We start from the raw sequence: 20,534 nt of genomic DNA, 5'->3' as shown, positions 1-20,534 counted from the left end.
GGGCAGTCTGTGTGGGGCTGAAGAAATGCCGTGGGTAAGGGAGGCGAAAGCGTGGGGCAGTGCGGTGTTGGGGAGAGGCATTCGTGGGGCCGATGGACCCTGCCTGGGGTTCCGTGGAGGGCTTCGGGGTCCCGCGTGGGGCTGGAGCATCGTGTGGGGAAGGAGATGGTGCCCTCAGCTCTTGTTGTTCGATGAGGATAGGATGGGGGTTCCCACCCCATATAGCCCCCTCCGTGCAGGGAATGCCCGAGAGAATTAATGCGGAGGTGCCCGAAGTGTTGCTGGAGGCACTGGGGTGCGCTGGGTGGGGAGGGGACGGGGCTGTCATCATCTGTGCCAGCGAGATGGTGCTCGACGGAGGGCATTTTTCTTTTCCCCGCTTCACCTCACTAGACGAGGCTCCTGGGCGCAGCAGTAGGGTTTCCTCTAACACCACCGACCAGAAAGACCCTGCAGGGTGCGTGCATTACTATATAGCACCTTTGGCAGCAGGTATAAGTAGTTGCTCAAGGTAAATGTGATTTTTTTTTTTCTAACTTCTGCTATTTTTCCCTCTCTCTGGGCATACAAACTCTTTCAAAACTTCTGTTTTTAAAATGAACGTTCGAGTGAACTTACTCTTCTCAGGAGACAGTATTTTACACAATGAGCTATAGGAACTCGTGGGTGCTGGTGCGAAAAACCCTTAAAAAATAAAGTAAAAAAAAGGGCCAGGAGCTGATACTTTACAGTTTTAAACATAGAGTTTAAATAGTGTCTCACCGTAACGGGCTATTAAACTGTTGAGGTGGATTTGGGATATCACTGGGGTATCAACCACAGCCTGGAAACTGGCAATAAAAGTTAAAAAAGAGAAGTTGAAAGCACAGATCACTCCTTCCTTTAAAATGTAGGAAAGCTGTCTCCCTCCTGCCTCCTTCCCTGCCCTGTTGAAGGGCTGGGGAGAAGAAAATAATTAAATACATCTGGTAGCACCTGTATCTGGCTTTTATGGGCTGTTTTCCTGAAGGTGTGGGTTTGATTTGGATGGCAGTGCTGCAATTTGGAGATACTTGGGTTTTATTTCCAGCCTGGTACCCTGGAGATGACTTGGGCTTTATTTCCAGCCTGGTACCCTGGAGATGGGACAAAACTGCTGGGGGGGGACAGAAACGCCGCTGATGGAGAGGGAACCGCTGCCACGGGATGTACCAGGAGTGTGGGGTTGAGCAGGAATAACTTCCCAGTGGTGCTGAGAGTTTTGCAGCCCAAAGGTGGGATGCTGGACTTTGGAGGCGTGCTAGTCCTTGGCCCTGCAGCTTGGTGACCGCAACTTGTGTGATGCAGCAAGGGGAAGGCAAGGTTGGGATGGAGCTGGGTGCTCACAGGAGCCAGTGGTAGTGGGGTGCTGGTGGAGGAAGGGGTGGCCGGGGGCTTTTCTGCAGGCTTGAGATGGTGAAGCAGGTGGGTCTTGTGCTAGGGAAAATATGTGGTGGCATCAAGAAAAGGAGATTTCTGGAGAGTTGGTGGAGAAGTAATTGCTTCTGCTGAAATGCATGAGGAGGGGTGACAGCATGTGGCCTCTCTGGTGGCTTCGAGTCTGGAGGATGGAGCGGGACTGGTGCTGGAGGGGGTCCAGTGGGGAAGGCTGGCATGATGGGGGCTGTTCATGGTGCCCATCCTGCCCAGAGCAGAGGTGTCTGCTGGGATCACTGCTTGTGCAATTATTTTTTCTTCTTTTCTAAGAAAATAAAAAGAGATAATCTCCACTTCCCAAGGTTGTATTTGCCCATGTTGAGGTCCTTTCCCAGCACTGTTAGAGCATCTTCCCACTGGGACGAGGCAGAAAATAAGGACAATTCCTGAATAAAAACCATACTGCATCCCTTGAGAACATCACTGCTGTGTAATTAGATATGTTTTAATTACCTGCTTGCAGAAGGAGAAAGTTTTCTGGAAGGTTTGAGATGCTCAGCACCAAGACTGTCTTCTGTCTGGTTGCAGCTCCCAGGCTGCCTCAGGAGAAGAGTATTTTATAAACTAATTGGAGAATAATTTATCCTCAGTTATTTACCCTTTTATACTTTTTTATATTTTATTTTATAGTTACTCTCAGTTATATGTCTTGATATAAAATTGTTTCAGCCCCTTGAGGGAGCTACAGAACTCATACAGATCTCGTGCATATCACAGGGAAATAGCAAATTACTTAGCAAAGGTTTTCTTTTATTTTAGTGATCTATGTTTGTGGGTGTACAGAAGTGGCCGTGAGTGCTCTAATGTACAAGTTGTTCATGTAATTTGTTTGTCATGGAGCCAACAAGCTTTTTCCGTAACTAGTAATTGTTATTACTAAGGATTTCTGATTTTGCAAGTGAGTGTGTTGGAAAATTAGGAAAATAATACCAAAGTAACTGTCTGAAGTGAAGAGCTGGGATGATGAGGGACTGCAGTTAAATCATCTTCTGCCTGCAATGTCCCATCTTTGTAAATAGCAGTATGACTCTTAGATACTTAGCCTCATTAAAAATACTCTTATTTCAAGTACTTTTGGATTTATTTTAAATGTAATCACTTAATAAAATGAACTCTAGGAGGCACCACCCGGCAAATAGCATTGTGTCTAGGATGTGACCCCCATCCCGTCAAGGAGCCCTGGTGGGATGCAGAGCTCCTTTTCTACCCTCAAGTGATGTACACGAGTGTGTACGTGTGCCCATGCCATGTGTGTTCATGTGCATGTTCTTGCTCCTCTGGGCAGACAGGGGTCCGGGAGCCCTGGTGATGGTCCAGCATCATCCCCAAAGCTTCAGTGTCTTCAGTCCCCAGCCCTCCTTCTGCCCAAGGGCTGACCCTGCCTGCACCTTGCAGTGTCCCTCAGTGATGGCCACCCTGGACCCCCTCCTGCAGTTTGTCCACTTGTGACGTTTCCTTGTCCTCTCCAAGAAATCCTGATTTGGCAGAGGAACAAGCTGGTGTTTCACAACATGCTGGGAATTGCATTTTGCCCAAAATAATTTGGCATTTATAGACCGTTGGTGCAGATGGTCTTGTGTGCCGAGTTATTTCTGGGCGCCAGCACTGCTGGCAGCGATGCTGGATGCTGAGTCGGGGATCCCCCCTTGGGATTCGGCACTGGGCTCTCGAGGTGCTGCCGAGCCCTCGTGCATGGAGATAAGTGGTTAAATACAGCATTTGCACTGCCAGGGGGTGCTGCCATTTGGGGTCACCTGGCTGATAGTTTCTTGGAGAAAGCCTGAAATCTGTTGCAAGCAATGAGATGCTTTTAGAAATGGAAAAAAAAATATCTAACTTTAATTGTCAGATTTATTCTGGAGAAAAGACTGAATCAAAACAGAATTGGCAAACAAGGAGTTTCTTGTTTATTCCCATTTTGTATTTATTTTAGTCTCCTCAAGCTGTCCCTTGAAATTGAATTTGCTCAGCATTGATGTAGCTGCTGCCAGGAGGCTGCTTTGAGTTGCCTGTGGAGGGCTTAGACTTCACTGGGGTGTGCTGTATGGGGAGGGAAACTTCACATTTAATAGCCAGAGGTGAAATATTTCCTTCCAAAAAGCCTGGCTGGGTCTGTTCTCCCTGGTTGTTTGGACCAGGGGAGAAGACATGATTGATAGGAGCCTGCTTATTTTTGATGGCAAAAGACCCAGTTAGAGAGTGCCAAGGAGTGGGTAGTGGGATGTCAAGTACTTTCTCACATTTTACAGATGGTTTATGTAACCTTCTTGTCTGTATTATTATATTTTTTTCCCATACAGTTACATAATCCTAATTTATGAAAGCTTTCCCCACTGCATTCCCCACTGTGATGTGTCTGTATATAAAGGCCTCTGAGCTTGTTAGGATGCAGCACTTGGCCCTTCTGCCAACCATCTCCCAAGAAGCTCAGGCAGGTGTGGAATAGCTATTTATACATTTATTGTTACCATATTTCCTTAATTATTTTCTTTTAACCATCATCGAAAGCTGTGTTAGCCCCTCAGGAGGGGTGCAGGCTGTTGCCTCTCCCTGCTGATGCAGAGCAGAGGCTTTGCTGCTGGCTCCTGCATTCCTCTTTTTTCCAGTATTTTTGAAATCTGTTGCCTGTGGCAGAATCTTGCTGTGATTTTTGTGATGGGAGCAGCTGAAATCCATGCTGGGGCCAGGGATGGCTTTGGGGGCCAGGAGCTGTAGAACATCGATGTGTAAAATATCCTCAACTGCATCCTGTCCCTAGCACCTTTTTCCCTTGGAAGAGCAACAACCCATAAATGTTTATGGCTTTTGCTCTCCCCAGTATACATTCATCTTTTGAAATAAGGGAGGAAGAAAAGAAAACGCTGCCTTTTTTTTTTCCATTTCACGTGAAAGCGAAAGGTGTTGTGTCTCTGGGTCCCCACACTGGAGGGGATGGACCACAGGCTGCCGATGGGATGCTCGCAAGAGAGTTCAAAGGAATTTTATCTGTGAATTTTTTTACTTTGAAGCAACCTGGAAAAAGCACCAAGCAAGCATTTCCTTGCTGTTGCCTTGCTAGGTAACTAGCAAAAGAGCCAGATTATTTTTAATGGGTTTATATTGTAAACTGGGAGGATAAAACCACCCCTCTCTGGAAGTCTTTTGTGTGTTGTTGGCATGGGCGTGTTTGCCTCACTCTGGGGGATGCAGAGAGACTGAACCCAACTTGCTTTCGCCTGAAATATTTTTTCTGGCAGGGATTAGTGACCCGTCCTGCTCACTTGTTCCTCTCGCTGCAGCTGAAATTGAGGGCAGGCTCTTATTTCACGTATTTAAAAAAAAAGATAGTTATGACTTGGATCTTAACTAAAACCATTTCAGAAGCTTAAAAATATTAGCTAGGCAGAATGGTTAAGCAAGTGTGATGGGAACATACACAGTTGTATTTAAGTTAGTTGCATGCAGTAGTTTACTGACTTTGTTACTCTTCATTGTTTAAAAACCTTCCCTTGCTGCTGCTCTTGGGTTAATAGACTGATATGTTCTGGTTCCTGGGAGGTGATTGGTGTCTGCATCCCCCTCTGAGATGTCCCCATGGGATGGGTGGCACCGTTTTTCCTGGGAGAAGCTCGGGTTTCCATGGGCAGAAGGTGTTAAACCTAGAGCAGGGACTGGCCGTAGATAAAGGAGAGCAGGGAGTTTGCTTCGGTCCCTAGTGAGTCAGGGCTCACCCTGGGCATGATGGAGGTTTGTTAGAGTGCTGGGCAATTAAAGCAGCTCTGTTTGCATTTTGGTTTTTTGTTTGAATAAAAGTTGCCATGCCCAGCCTGCTGGGATGTTGGCTGCTTGCACAATGTGTGTGCTAGGAAGTAAATCGATCCATGTGAGCAATAGTTTCAATTTTATGGCTTCCCTGTTTATTTTAAAGGAGGGAGGAAAAAGTCAAGTGACCAGTATTAAAAAAAAGAAAAAATGTTAATATTTAATTCAAGCTGTGATGTGTGAGTGTGAGAAATGGCACTCGATGTCTGGGTGCATCCTTATGTGTTGGGATGGAGCTGAGGATTACGTGGAGCTGCCTTGTTGGTCTTAAGAAGGTCGTATTTTGTTAGTAATCCCAATTTGAATTTATTATCACCATCTACTGGGTCTGTGCTCAGCAGGTTGGCATTGCAGGTGTCTTAAAACACTCTCGTCTGGGTAAAATCGCTGCTCTGGTCTTCCCTCTCCTGCTGCACAGGGACAAGTTTGCTCAGCAAGAAGATATTTTACCCGAAAAAGTAATTCTTGTGATCAAAGGGGAACTGGAACCCCGTTGGGACAGTGGAGAGAGCCAGCTGCTATGCTAATTGGGTTGTTCTTCATTATCAGTCGGCAGGTGTGGTGGGGATGAAGGATGGAGGTGCAGCCCCATGCTGCTGCTTAGCTTGAGGGGCTGGGATTCGGGGTGATGTTCACTAGCATTCATAGCCCATCTTCCTGCTATGCATTTAGCTTTGTTGTTTTTTAGCCTGACCTTTGCATTTTAAAGAAACTCCCTCCTGGGTTGCAATCTGAAGCTTTTAGGGCTGTTGTGGTGCTGTGGAAGTGCAAGCACTTTGTGCTAAGTGAGTCTTAAAAACTAAACGCCAGAGCAGCCAACTCTTATTTTTCCATCCTGCTAATTTTCATTCTAGTAAAAAAATTGGACCAAATATAGCCTTGGTTTATTTTTTTAAAAGCAGATGGTAAGATGCTAAACACTGTTTGTGGAAACAGCAAGTCAAAACATCTTCCCATGGCTGCAATGAGCAGAGGAGCTGCCATGGGAAGTTTTCACCATAGTCTCATCACCGCTCTCTGACCATGGTGGAGCATCATCTGTAGCTCGAAACTGCTGTCTCAGTTCTCCCTTCTTCTTAAATCCTGAAATCCTCTTTTAGAATACAGCACATGTGGTTTCTTTCCCCTCCACCCCCACCTCTTCTTACCAGGTGTTTTCCCACTGTGTCTCTGGGTGAACACCTCCCCAGACTCTCCCTGGACCTTCAATCCTTCTCCAGCAATTGCATGGTGGCAAGGTGAGACCCCTCAAAACACTCCCCAGTCTTGCTCTTCTTCCTCCTTTTCCCCTTCTGTGAGCCTCTGAGATCTGCAACATGAAGTTTCCATTTGGAGCTGACAAATTCCTGGTATGCTGATTTCTAGGAAACGTGGCTTGGGATCGGGATCGTGTGGTTGGTGAAACCCTAACATGTGTGATACCTGCCTGTCCTCAGCCTGGGGTCAGACATCTGCATCCCGTTCTCCGCTCTGAATTTTCACCCATTTCTCTGGATTGGAAGATAGCAAACACCTGGGTGGAGGGGGAATTGTAAAATTAAATGGCTTGTTTTTATGACACGGATTTCTGTACTTCTCCTACCTGTCCATATTTATATCCCAGGGAAATGAAGCAGGAGGGAGGATGGTTTATCCTGGCTTCATTTACAGATGTACAACATTAACTTGTGTATAGTAGCAGCAGTGGGAGAGCAGAATCTGCTTGTTGTGTCAGAAACACCCATGGGCTTTTGTGCAGGGTAATTAATTAGTTCCCTCCCTATATCCAGAGTACACATGGTCCTGCAATGAGAAGATTCAGGCTCTGACACCTCCAGCAAACTTGCTCAGCTCTCAGTGACATCCCTGTCGGCTTGGCATTTAAGTCTCAGGGAGTAGCAGATATTTCTTTTTGCCCTACAACTGTTTGTTTCAAATTAATTGGGATTTTGGACCCTAGCCAGCCTCCTTCTGTTGCTCCAAATGGGATATAAGTGGGAGCAGCATGCTCTTTTTTCTAACCTAGTTGGAACTGTTTTTGCTGGACGGAGAAGTCGTGAGCTCTTTTATAATGTGGACCACATCTTAATAGCTGGTCTTGTGGGCTCCATCCCTCCCACTGCTTCTGACGCAGAGCGTCTCCCCTCCCGCTCGCCTTGGCCAGCTTCCCTGGATGACTCCTCTAATTGCTTACGTAGAAAAATAATGAGAAGGATGTGTATGGTGTATTTTTAGATGTCTCTTGGTGGGATTTAGCAACCGGCAAGCCAGAGCCAGCACCTCCCCTTCCGTCTTCTGCATCCCAGCGGTGGCTGCTTGGTGGACCTTGGGAGATTCTGTCCCAGGAGGTGGCACTTCTTTGGCAAGCTTCTCCCCTTTTCAGGCTTCTGGTCCTTAATAAATGGGTTATGGATGCTGTGTCCGTGGTGATGCACAGGATCTGTGCCAGGAAGCCCTGAGCTGGTACATGGTGCCAATGGCATGCCCATGCCATGATGGGTGCCACTACCTCCTTGCTCATCTCCAAGAGGAAGGCCGTGGTGGTGGCAGGGCAGTGTGAACTGTGAGGGCTTGGAGACCATCCCAGCACCAGAATCATAGAATCATGGAATGGTTTGGGTTGGAAGGAACCTTTAAAGGCCTTCTAGTCCAACCTCCCCACCACAAGCAGGGACATCTTACACTAGACCAGGTTGCTCAGAGGTCTGTCCAAATTGACCTGGAATATTTCCAAGGATGGGGCAGCCGTCACCTTTCTGGGCAACCTATGCCGGTGCTTCACCACCCGCATCATCAAACATTTCTTCCAAAGTAATTGATGGCATGTTTTCCAGTATATAAGTACCTGCAAGATAGTGGATCTCACCACAAGTTGCTTTTTCAGTGTTTTTTTTTTTTTTTAAGATGTTCCCATCTGAAACCTCAGCAGAGCAGAGGAAAGTTAAATATCACCCTCAAGACTGTTGAGCATTGCAATAAGTAGTTCCCTTATTTTTCACTTTGCTTCTTCCATTGCAGAGCTCTTTGTGTCTCGGTGGCTTCCTGTGCTGGGGGGGGGCTGGGCTCCAGTTCTTCCCTTTCCACTCGGGTGCGAGGAACACAATTCTTCTTGCAACATGACTTAGCTGCCCTTGGAGCTGAAAACATCCTTTCTCTGCTCTTTCTGAATCCCCCAAATGAATGATTTCTCCTGCTGGTTAACATCAGCTTCCACACCAAAGACTGTGGGAAAGTTTCACAATTAGAGTGACTTTAATAGATCTGGTTTATGTCTGAAAAAAACCATTGCTTTCCAATTCTCTGTCACATGTTTTCTTGATGACGTGTCATGCAGCAGTGCAACTACCAAAATAGCCTTACAGTCTGAAGGAAATCATCAGGAAATATGTTTTTGAAACCATAAGCAATTCCTTTTTCACCAGGAACCATTGGAAAAAGTCTCTGTTTGATGGAAAACGTGGCTTTTCTGGCACCTTGGCTGCTTATGTGGTGGTGGTGGGAGGACAGTGCTCCAGCAGTTTGCCCAAAAAACCTCAGTTCCTTAGATTCTTGCTGTGAATTTTCTCTTTATCCACCCAGATAGTTGAGATTCTTTTGGTGTTGGGTTTGCTTTGGTTTTTGGAGAAGATGCTTGCTGTGCATTGTCTTTCCATGAAGGGTGATAAACCATTTCCTTTTACACCACCTTTCATGATCCTGCTGGGCTGATGGGGTGCATGCTGTGTTTCCCCAGGTCCAGTGCCTATGCCAGGAGACCATGACCACTGATGAGGCCACCAAGACCGAAGGGGAGGTGCAGGCAGTGGCCCTCACTGAGCGCGGGGAGGACATCACACCAGCTCAAGACCGAGGGGTTCTGAAGGTGAGGGGGGCTTCCAAGAATGTCCTGCCTTTCTTTCTGCATTTTGGGGTGCATGGTCACATTGCTGGGCTGCATCCCCAGTCCTTGGGGTCACATAGTACTTTCAGGGTTGTAGGATTGAGTTCTTTCATTTGAAAGGCATCAATTGGAGTGAAGAAGGATGGGAGGGGTGTTTGAGACTGAGCTGCTCCATGAATTTCACTGCCATTGTGTTCCTAATCAGATTATTAGCTGTAAATCCACAAAGAATTTTTGTATGTGACTCACAGACGTTAGAAAGAGCACATTACTGAGGTCATCCAGTCTGCTCCACACCCCCTTTTCATATTCAGAGCCATTTCTGGATAGATCTGCTCCCCAGCACTTGCTCTTCTCCAGTTAAATAGCACCTTTCCTCTAAGAATAGCATCCTCCCCTGCTCCATCCTCAGCTTGAGAACTGCTTGTTCCAGGCTGTAGCATTCAGAAAAAAAGAAGTGTTGACAAGAAGTGAGTAGTGAACAGACACACCCCTGCGAGTAAAATGCGTACGGACAGAAAGTGAACGTAATTGCATTCACTTTGGGTTTCGAACCACAGTGTTTATCGAGACGCCTCCGCAAAGTACGGGCAGGTCTCCCCTCCCAGCCCTGTCCCACTCCATTGTCTTGGCTCTGGTTTGAGATTTATTTTTAGGGGGCTGATGGAAGGATGAATTGAATGACTCCCACTTGAGCCTTCTGTTTGTTTAGAGCGGCACTGTGGTGTATATGCTTGTGTGTGTATATATATATATATGTTTATGTAAATGCATGTGTGTGTGCATCTCTCTCTCTCCTTCCATACGTATCCTCAGCTGTCCTATGGCCCCTGCTCATGGGTGGTTTCTCTCTCACAGATCATTAAGCGACCTGGGAGTGAAGATGAGTCTCCCATGATCGGAGACAAGGTTTATGTCCACTACAAAGGCAAACTGGCCAATGGTAAAAAATTTGACTCCAGCCGCGATCGGAATGAGCCCTTTGTCTTCAGCCTGGGCAAGGGTGAGCTGGTCCAGGGAAGTTCATCCATGGGGATGCTGGAAGGTGGGATGATCCCAGTAGGAGCAGGTGGGATCATTCTGGTGGGATCAACTGACCCTGTTTCAGTACAGATGGACGATGTCAGCCCTGCCCTAAGTAGCTTGGGTGTATGGGCTTTTTTTAGGTGCCATCCTTACAGCACTCTGGCTATTTTTTTTCTGGGCTGCTGGTTGCTCCCTCCTGCCTGACATTTGCCTCTCTCCTAGGTCAGGTAATCAAGGCATGGGACATTGGGGTAGCTACCATGAAGAAGGGAGAGATCTGCTACTTGCTCTGCAAACCCGATTATGCATACGGCTCTGCTGGTAGTGCCCCCAAAATCCCCTCCAATGCCACCCTCTTTTTCGAGGTGAGTAATGCTGGTGAGCTGGCGCATGGATGAGCTCACTCGCTCCCTTCCTGCCTTGCTAACCAGCTTAGAAATAATAATAATAATTAAAAAAAAAAAAACAAAAAACCAACAACAAAAAACCTAGCTTGGATTCCTGAAGCGTGTCTCTCTGCTCCAGGAACTACTGCCAAGGTTTTCTCAGAAATGTGTGTCTGAGCTGGGAGGCTGGGACTGAAACTCTGGGTGAGGAGAGCACTGGTGCTGGGGCAGGGAGTGGGCAGATTCCTGGTTTAAACATGTACAGGGGAAGGAGAAAGCAGGTGGGAAATGCCTCCAGGTGCTAAAAAATGATTAGTGCTGTCGAGCGGTAGGAAAGCCACATTTTTGGCACAGTGTGGTTGCTGAGACGAGGCATTCCTCCTGGGCTGGGCTCATTGGGACAAGGCAGGAGGAATGGGTCTGTCCTAAATTAAGGCTTAGTCTTTCCAAATTGAGTGTGGACTAAGCTGTGGGTTGGAGTTGGTCCCATCAGAGGATGAAGGGGAAACTCCTGCCTAACCTGGTCCCAGGCAACTTTCACAGCATCTTCCAGCAGTAGCTGTGTTGTACCCTTACAGGTTTAATACATTTATTTTTACTGTTACTTTGTGTTATGCTTCAGGTACTGGATGTGCCCCAATTTCTAATAAATTGTGTGTGTTATGCTGTGGTTTGGAGCTGGATTTTATGGACAACTTCTGCTTCTCAGCTGAATGGAGAATAAGCTGGCTTGGTTCTCCAGCCAGAGGATGAACTGCTGCTTTGTGGCTTTGTTTTTCCCTTCTCCTTCCCCCCTCCCTAAGCTCTACCCACTTTTTCTTTATTTTTTTTAGGTTGAGCTGCTTGACTTCAAAGGCGAGGACTTGTTTGAGGATGGAGGAATAATCCGGAGGATCAAGAGAAAGGGGGAAGGTTACTCCAACCCTAATGAGGGTGCCACTGTGGAGAGTGAGTGCTAGTGCCTTGTAGGGGAGCTGGAGGGATCAGCCTGTCCTGAGCCACTCCACTTTCTTCTCCCTGGCAAGGACCTACTGTACAGGCTGTAGGTGGCTGTGCATCATGATAGGATGCAGTTACATCCATCCGGAGGCCAGATGGGGTGGAAAGAGGCTGGGAGAGCAGCAGTGTACTGTTGACCCAGGGATGCACCTCTGAGCTCTCCTTGGCTGGTCCCTGTGATGGCTCTACTAGAGCTGCTGCCCTAGAGGGCTGGTTGGAAAACCCTGAGCCCAGAGCTGCTCAGCCAGCATCTGTGGGGAGGATGGAAGAAGCAAAGCCCATGGGGTTTCAGAACTCTGCCATTTCCCCTGACCCTTTTGCATCTCACTGCAGTGTCCAAGATGCTCTGTGATGTGCCATCTGCCAAAACCCCTGGCTCTGCCTTGCCTCCAAAGCATCAGTTGCCAGGCCTTCCTCCCTTCATGGAGGAACACACACTTGCTAAGTGTTTTGGGCAATGATACAGGCGCTTGGCACCTTCTTTGGCCTCTTTGTTCCAATGTTGATGGTATTTTTGGTGGGTTTTATCGCATCTCTTGCAGAACGGGGCCTTTTCCTTTCCCTATGGCCAGAGGGCTGCTCATGGGGGAGAAGGAGATTATTACAAGGGGTTTGCTTGTAATAAGGGTGGTTTCAGCTTTCGTGGGAGGATGAGGTGCTCAGGTCCCATTGGGCTCTCCCTGTTCTGATCCCATTTCTGGAGCACATGTTTCATGAGGCTGGAGAGGAGAAGCCAGATTTGGATTTTGGTTTTTTTCTTTCCCAAGAACCACTGGGACACAGACCCAGAGCTTGCTTCATATGGGACACATTTAGTTTTTTTCTCACTTCCAGAGCTCCTGTGCAAAGATCCTAAAGTCCCTTTAGCGACTGAGAAATTGAATCTGAGCTGTGACAGCTTATAAAGCTTGCGGCCTTAAATGGCCGGTTCTTCTAACTAGGCTTTTTTTAAGGAAAAATGAGGTTTTGACTCAGATTTGACTGTCTGCCTCTCCCGTGCTGAGCATCGTAGCTGTGGACCAGCCACAAGCTAAGCTTCAAGCTGGCTCTGCTACCCCAAAGATTAAACTGAAAGACTAAATATAATTGAAATCATCACAGATCCAGCTCTCATCTTTATTTTGATTAGGTCTGAGCTCTTTAAAGACAGCGCTGTGCTCAGTGGGGAGGACAGGAAGAGCACTGGTCCTTCTGTAGTTGTTCCCTTTGCAGCTTGAGGTTTTTTGGAACGTGATGATGCTCAGGCTCAGGCAGGGGCTGGGGGGGGCGGGGGAGGTCATCAGCCAGGAATCATCTCTTTGAAAGGACATAAGGAGCCAAATAACAAGTCTCTTCATACACCAATGTCCCACAGCCCATTATCCTTGCTTTACTTGTTTCAAATTAATGTGTCCATTGGAGCAAATGCCGTGAGCAGGAGCACCCGTGTCTCAGAATCACAGAGGTAGATGCCCTGCCAGGCCATCCTGCGGAGCCAGCGCTGCTCGTGTAGGGCAGGGATGGGGAATGCTGGGCTGATCCCTGTGGCAGCCCACTGGCCCTGCCAGCCTTTCTGGTTGTAGCTGCTGTGGCCCCTAATTCATTGAGACCTACACATCCTTATATGTTCAGAGCCCTGAGACCACCTTAAATACATCCCCGTGAGACAGGACAAGAAGAAGGCAGCCTTGCAGTGAATGTTTTGGGTGCAAATAGATTTTGTTGGTTGGTGTTTTTTTTTTTGTAACAAATGCAACTCTGTTTATGGTGGGCACTATGCTGGGGATGGCACAGCAGCTGTGGGGACAGGCAGCCCACCCTGGGATGAGGCTGTGATCCAGGGGGGCAGCGATGGTTTCCCTCAGCTGTGTATTTGGGAGGTGCTGGAATTAGGCTGGAAGAAACCATGCTTCCAGGAGCAAGTATCTCCAGGTTTTTATAGGTTTTAAGTTTTATAGACCTTAATTCACAGTTCTGATCTCTAAAACCTGGGCTGCACTCAAAATCTGTCATTCCAGCTTTTGTTACATCCTTTCCCCCCACCCCTCCTCCTTCTCCGTTTTTAATCTGAGTACAAATTGCTGTCAGCACATCAAGTTCGTGTGCCAGCCACACTCAGTACACTCTGTTCTCAGCTCTTCAAAAACAAAATCGCTGCAGGCACCGAGAGAACAATAAGTCAGAGCTGCAACCAGAGTGATGTTCCTTCAGTGGCTTTTTTTTCTCTGTAATCCAAGAGCAACTGCAACCAGCTGACCTGCTCCTGGAAACCTGAGTGGAGATTTCCCCCCCTTTGCCTTATTTTATGTGCAATTAAAACAGAGAAAAACTGTCCTTGAAAGGGAGGATCATGGCATCTTCTCGTGCATCCTACTCTAACATGGGATCTTCCTATTGCTGCCACGTCCCACAGAGGGTGTGGAACTTGGGAGGGCTGTAGTGCTGCTTTTGAGGTCAGGGATTATGGATCTGTACTCCCTAGGAACATGCAGGGAGATGGCACAGTGCTGTGGGGTTGCTGGGTTACCTGTATTTTAGGCAGAACTTTTCAGTTTTCCTATGCCTAAGGAAATAGCCAGATTGGTATTGGGTAGTGCAGAAGCAGAGGTTGACTCTGTAGGAGCTGGATTTGCCTTTTGTCCTCATCCCAAGATGGGTGAGCTCACACCAGCCTGAGCCTGGTGGTCACTGTGCACCAGTGTGGATGCAGGATGCGTCCTGGGAAGCTGGCATCCTCTGCTCCTCCACGCTTGAGTCCTAGCATGGCTTTGGTGGCAGGAACTAAAGGGTTGAACCTGCCGTAGGAATGGGGGACTGCCTGTGGGCTTGCTTGGTCCGTGCATCTCATACTGGGGACTTCCTGTAGGCCCCAGGGCAGGGCAGCATCGTGAGGTGGAGATGGGTGGGTTTCCTTCAGCGCAGGCTTCAGCTGTCCAATGCAGAGCCCAGATCCTCATGGCTGTTTCTGGTACAGTGCCGTCTTTGGCTTGTCCTGCTGCTCACCTCCTGCCACCACAGTGGGATGGTCAGTGCCCTGTAGCATCTCAGGTAGCATCCTGCTCTCTCCAAGCAAAGATTAGGCTCACATCCTTGCAGGCCACAAAATCCCTAAGCACAGTTGTGACAACAGGAATGCCCATTGTGAATTTTTCCTCTTAAAAAGCTTTTTTTTTTGTTTCACTTTTTTTAACAGTATGCAGGAGTTCCTTATAAAACTGCTTTTACTTTGTGCCTGCCTGCATGTGTATGCCTTGTACCCTGCAAGCAGAATGCAAAGATCGTAAAAGCGTCCCCAAGGCCTGGAACATCTTCAGGATTGAATAAATAAAGAATAATCTTGCTGTGGAAACACAGCCAGGAGTGCCAGGTGGTGGATGTGCCAGGTACCCAGTGTCCGCTCTGGCTGCACTTCTGCCAGCGTCTGGGGCTGGAACAGCACAGTTACTGGTTGAAGATTAAAAATAAAAAGTTTATCTTGTACTTTGAGTTCTGAGAGTCAGGAGAACATGGCCTTGTTTTTCGAGGTAGAAGTCAAGGCAGTATAGTGCTGTATAGAAGATTTGTAATCACCGTGATAAACTCTGTGTGGCGGCGTGCCAGGAGCAATATCCAGTTCCAGTAAGACTTGACTCGTGCAGTTGAGTACAAGGGGAACATATTAGTCACGATGTTTATCTGTTGTTTGGTCCTTGGTTAGACGAGATATGCCTGCCTTGCTTTTCAGCAATGTTCCAAAGCTGTCCCTATCCCTCTCTGCACCAGGAGGTCCTTGGCTGCCCCCAGCCCTTTGTCTTCCCTCTTCCAGGGCTGGAGGCTTTGCTGAATTTTGGGAGAGATAAAATACTTTCTGGTACTTTGGAGCCCACATTGCTCCAAGGTTTGGGTAACTGTGGGTGTGATCCTGCCACATTCCCTCTTGTCCCCCTGCAGTTCATCTGGAGGGATTCTGTGGCGGCAGCAGGTTTGACTGCAAAGATGTGAAGTTCATTGTGGGCGAAGGAGAGGACCACGACATCCCCATTGGCATTGACAAAGCCCTGGAGAAGATGCAGAGGGGAGAGCACTGTATTCTCTACCTCAGCCCACGGTAAGGATCATCCCTGCAGGGATGCTGTGTGAGTTTCAGCTTCCAGCATTGTTTTAGCACTTATGGAAGATGGCTGTCCTGAAAACAGAACTCTCCAGGAGAGTTGCAGTTTAGCAATGCCAACAGGAATAGTAAGAGAGACTAGTGGTGTGCAGACAAGAATCTTGAGATGCTTTAAAAAAATCAGGTAAAAGGGCTTTATCCAAGTCCAGTGTCTGATGTCTCCCTGGAAATTGCCAGGGCTGGGTCCTTAGGCTGGAGAGAAGCCTATGGAAAAAGATGGCTTTGCAGCCAGAAGGGCTGATTCCCAATATATAATGCATTGTATATTGTCAGGTATCTTTGCTCGTGGAGAATAACATAATCCTGGCCCCAAAATGTTAGAAAGCTGTGGGCAGGGAGCTTGGATGTGAAAACAGAATTGGGAACATGGGCCTGCGTTTATGGCCAAGGGCTGCTGAAATGAAAGGTTTCCCCCCGTCCTCTGACTGCCTCCTTCTGCCCTCCAGGTACGGCTTTGGCGAGGCGGGGAAGCCAAAATATGGCATCCAGGCAAATGCTGAGCTGGTGTACGAGGTTACACTGAAAAGCTTTGAGAAGGTGAGGGCAGAGGCATGCTGGTCCCTTCTAAGATTACAGGAATGCTGGGCCCTGTGTAGCATCCAGCCTTTGTCCCTGGTGTGTCTGCAAGCCTGACCCCCGCTGAAGTGGACACGTCACCAAGGAGCTTCGTGTTCTTAATTTGTTCTTCTCTGTTGGTTTGTTTTATTCTTGTGGCTGGGGTCCAAGGCTGGGTCTCTTATTTGTTTCTAGGCTTGTCCTTTTGTACTTTCTTTTTCTTTTATTTCTCCTTTTTCTTTTTCCTTTTTTACTTTTCTCATTTTTTCTCTTTTTTTTCTCCTTTTTTCTTTTTTATCTCCTTGTTTCTTTTTTCTTTTTTTTTCTTTTATTTTCTTCCTCTTTTTTTCTCCCCTTTTTTTTCCCTGGGCTCCACAGATAGGAGCTGGTGCATCCAGCCAGCTAGCCCTGAGGAGCTTGTCTGTGCCCATGAGGAGCCTGGGAATGGGATACAGGAGAAGCCCATGGGATGGGGCAGGTGCTGCTGTGCCGCATCCCTAGATGGGTCCCCTGCCATCGCCCTGGCTGCAACAGGAGCAGAGTTGGCTCCTTGCTCTGGATGTGGCCCTGGTGAGCCCTGAGCATGAACAGGCTGTCCCAGAGAATGGTGTGGTCTTGCCGGGGGAGAGGGGCTGCTGCACTCCCCTAGGAGTGCTCCAAGCATTCCTTTGCAGGCCAAGGAGTCGTGGGAGATGGACACCAAAGAGAAGCTGGAGCAGGCTGCTGTCGTCAAGGAGAAGGGCACAATGTACTTCAAGGTTTGTGAACTTGGGGATGACAGAGGTGAAGGAAGGGAGCTGGAAATTAATTTGGGGTGACATCAGATGCATGACTTGGCAGCTGTCAGTGTCAGAGAAACCATGTGCCCCCATACAGTGCTGGGGAAGGCGAGTCCTGCCCTCCCTCTGTCTTTTGCTCACTCCTTGATGCTCCCCGAGATATCTCCTCCTTTCCCAGTGTTTCCTTGGCTGTATGTGCTCCCTGAAGAGCAGGACAGCAGATTGAACCCTTCCTGGGCTAGGGCTAATGCTGAGAGGCTTTGGAGTTCCCTGTCACAGCTGGGGCATCCCAATCCTCCCCACTGCTCTGACTTGGCTTTTCCCAAGCCTGCTGTTTTTGTAGGTGTTCAGCATCCTCCTCCTTTCATTTACTTACTGAACACACCACATTACACTTGTTACCTGTTGTGAGATGTTGCGGGAGCAGATGAGTGTTGTCGCTTGGGTTCCTCTAGCCTCTTCTTTGCTCCATCCCAGGAAGGCAAGTACCTGCAGGCAGTGATTCAGTATGGGAAGATTGTGTCCTGGCTGGAAATGGAGTATGGCTTGTCTGAAAAAGAGTCAAAAGCCTCTGACTCATTCCTCCTGGCTGCTTTCCTCAACTTGGCCATGTGCTACCTGAAGCTGCGAGAGTACGCCAAAGCTGTCGAGTGCTGTGATAAGGTAGAGGTGCATGAGCCCCGGGGATGGAGCATCCTCTTCTCCTGCTTGTTTTCATTGGGAGTTCGTTGGGAATTTTTTTGATTTCTTTTCATATAAGAAACAATTTCCAAACAGCAATGGGATGATGGCATCCCTTCTGCACCTCGAGGTCTCCATGGATGCTGTGTGCTTAGGACCAAAAGTGCCTTTTGGGGTTCAAAATCCACCTGGACGTGTGTTTACAACAGCTTTTCTTCCTAAGCCAGATCCATGAGACTGGATCTGCGTAGACTGATGACCTTGGGGTGCTGTTTAGATCTGCTCAGGCTGGGTCTGGGCACTGAGTTCTGCTCTGGGTGTGACAGAGGCAGGCTGTGTGGAGCTGCAGTGGATCTCCAAGCCAGTTGAGGAGTGGGATGGGGCTTTGCCAGTCCCTAAAAGTCTTTGACCTTGTCTTTGTCAGGAAACTCTGAATTCTTTTACAAAAGGCTTAAATTTAAGCATCTTGCATGTGGGAAAGCTAATAAAGCTAGTTGTCTTAATCTAAAAGGTAAATCATATCTGAGGTGCATATATGGCTTTTACTAAAGGAAAATAATGTCATTGCTAGAACAAGGAGACTAAAGGGCTTGGGTTGAGTGTTTACACCTGATTTCTTGCCTGTGAATTTGTCTCCCACTGACTGTCACACTCAAGGGTATTTTAAGCAAGGAGAAATAAAAATCTATATTAGTGACCTGCCATCTGCTGATGGAGAAGAGGTAATTTTTGTTGAGCAAGATGCAAGTGCTCTGGAGACTTGAAACCACCTTCTCCTAATTTTGACAGATTTAATGAGGCTTTGACCATTAAATTTTTGGGGGGAGCTCCAGGGTGCTAAGGGGACTTGTGTGTTTCCAGGCACTGGGACTGGATCAGGACAATGAGAAGGGCTTGTACCGGAGGGGCGAAGCCAGGTTATTGATGAACGAGTTCGAGCTGGCAAAGTGTGACTTTCAAAAAGTGCTGGAAGTGAATCCACAGAACAAAGCAGCAAAATCTCAGATCTCTGTGTGCCAGAAGAAAACGAAGGAGCACAATGACCGGGACCGGAGGATCTACGCAAACATGTTCACAAAGTTTGCAGAGAGGGATGCAAAGGTGACTGTTGCCCATTTTTGGCTATCTAGCAGGCTGCACTGAGGGATGCTCGTCAGGCTTATGATGAGAAGAGATGGGTTAAACCAAATTGAATTATAGATCAGGCTGAGGATGGAGGGATAGAGCCTGCTGCAATGGGAGAAAGCATTTTACTTCTTGGTCTCTTTTGTGCAGACACTGCCATCAGATGCTCAGTCATCAATAAAAGGATTTGCAGTGTGAGCTCACATGGGCTGATAACAGAGTCAGCATTGGTACTTAATTTTGCTGTTCCCAGCTAGTGACTACTGATGAACTCCTGGTCTTCAGTAAAATGAAATATCATTCCATCTCTGACAAGGCCAAGGGTATTTTGAGACATGATAGTATGGATTTCCTGAAGTTGGTAAGGCAATAGCCTGCTCCTCTGCTCATATGGAGAGATCGCTGTCTCATAACAGGCTCTCATCCAAAATTCCACTGGAAACCTGGTGTACTGTAATGAGAGAGGACACAGCTTTGCAAGCTATCTGTGTGGGTAATTTTTAGTATAAGTTCTTCTGAACCGGTGCCTGGAGGTTGAGGCTGTGGATTAAGTGACCAGTGCAGACTCTGGGGAGCAGCATGCTGGGGCAACTGGCTTAGGCAGGGAGTGGAGCTGCCCTGGCCATCTGCTGGCACTGTGGTTGGCTTGTGCAGCTGGTTGTGACAGGAAGAGGCACTGCTGGAGCAGGCATAAGGCTTCACCGTGCCTTAGTACTCCTCTCCTGCACCCGCTGGATGGGTTGCACCCACAGTTGGGTGGGTGGCCTGCAGCCATGACCAGGTGTACATGCTACCTACACCTCCAGCTGAGTGGACAGGCTGCACCTGTGACTCCACTCCAATGCTACTGCCTTACCTCCTCGTCCCTCTCTTCTGTGCCTCTGCACCCATCTGTCCAGGCTCACTCCATGTCAGTGCTCTGCTTCTGTTGAGGTGGGTCACGATCGTTCCCAGGGATCCCATACCTTCCCCAAAAGCTGGCTGAGCTGGTGAGGTTTAACCTCTACCAGCCACTGAGAAAACAGGACCCTCCAGTGTAAGCTGCGGTATTTGATAAGCATGGGGGAGCTGTTGGGGACAATTTTGCTTGCCCTTCCAGGCTTGACTGCCTCTGCCTATCCCCAGCATCACTGTCACCTGCTTGCTTCTTCCTTTTTCTGTTTCCAACTCACTGTGCTTTATTTGCTGTTTGGCAGGAAGCAGCTAGCAAAACCGGGGTGGAAAGAGTAGCAGAGAAGGCAGCTTGTGAAAAAGGACTGAAAACTCCTGGTGCTGAAGATGAAGAGGCTGAAGGACATGTATGATGGAGGAGGAGGGGATAGGAGAGCCTCCTGCCCTTGGCCCACACAGAAAAAGGTTTCTGCCAAACCTCGGAACTTGCCAGTGTTTTCTTGTAAAGCTTGTTACAGTTTGTGTGATTGTGAAAGCAAAAAGAGCCCCGCAAAGAAAAACAAACCCTGTCCTACCGCCTGGGTGCGCTCGGGGACAGACCAGGAGCGGCGGAATGCCAAGGGACCACCGCACGTGGAACAAATAGCTTTTAAAGAGCAAGAAAAAGAAAAAAGTAATAAATTAAAACTCTTACGTCTTGGGACGTTTCCATAGACAGCTTTTCCCAGCTCCCTTGGCTTTATATCCACTGTCAGCACAGCATCCTGGGTGCTCTGAGATGCGCTGGGATGTGGGACATACTCCTTGTACGCTGCAGTGCTGCCTCTGGTTGTATCCGGCACACGACC

The 20,534-nt window shown here is 48.0% G+C and overlaps 1 protein-coding gene and 1 long non-coding RNA gene across 3 annotated transcripts in view; both read left to right on the top strand.

Annotated features, from left to right (window-relative positions):
* FKBP5 (FKBP prolyl isomerase 5) overlaps positions 1-20,534 on the top strand; it is a 27,772-nt gene extending 7,238 nt beyond the window's left edge. The window contains exons 1-11 of one of the 2 annotated variants that reach the window (XM_029962574.1): positions 7-34; positions 8,969-9,097; positions 9,974-10,118; positions 10,364-10,506; positions 11,361-11,475; positions 15,436-15,592; positions 16,102-16,192; positions 16,885-16,968; positions 17,467-17,652; positions 18,532-18,771; positions 19,992-20,534. In XM_029962574.1, coding sequence (XP_029818434.1) covers positions 26-34; positions 8,969-9,097; positions 9,974-10,118; positions 10,364-10,506; positions 11,361-11,475; positions 15,436-15,592; positions 16,102-16,192; positions 16,885-16,968; positions 17,467-17,652; positions 18,532-18,771; positions 19,992-20,099 — 1,407 coding nt within the window. In that variant the 5' untranslated portion in view covers positions 7-25 and the 3' untranslated portion in view covers positions 20,100-20,534. Of the gene's footprint in view, positions 1-6; positions 35-8,968; positions 9,098-9,973; positions 10,119-10,363; positions 10,507-11,360; positions 11,476-15,435; positions 15,593-16,101; positions 16,193-16,884; positions 16,969-17,466; positions 17,653-18,531; positions 18,772-19,991 lie in introns of those variants that run through there. The other variant, XM_029962575.1, reaches the window with a different exon arrangement.
* Positions 6,417-6,721, top strand: LOC108640901. Its single transcript, XR_001921576.1, has 2 exons — positions 6,417-6,494; positions 6,622-6,721. It is a non-coding gene; the product is annotated as an uncharacterized LOC108640901 (long non-coding RNA).

The sequence above is a fragment of the Manacus vitellinus genome, unplaced genomic scaffold, assembly GCF_001715985.3.
Source record: "Manacus vitellinus isolate BGI_N305 unplaced genomic scaffold, ASM171598v3 scaffold_47_pilon, whole genome shotgun sequence".
NCBI classification, from domain to species: Eukaryota; Metazoa; Chordata; class Aves; order Passeriformes; family Pipridae; genus Manacus; species Manacus vitellinus.
This window is presented reverse-complemented; position numbering and strand designations above follow the sequence as displayed.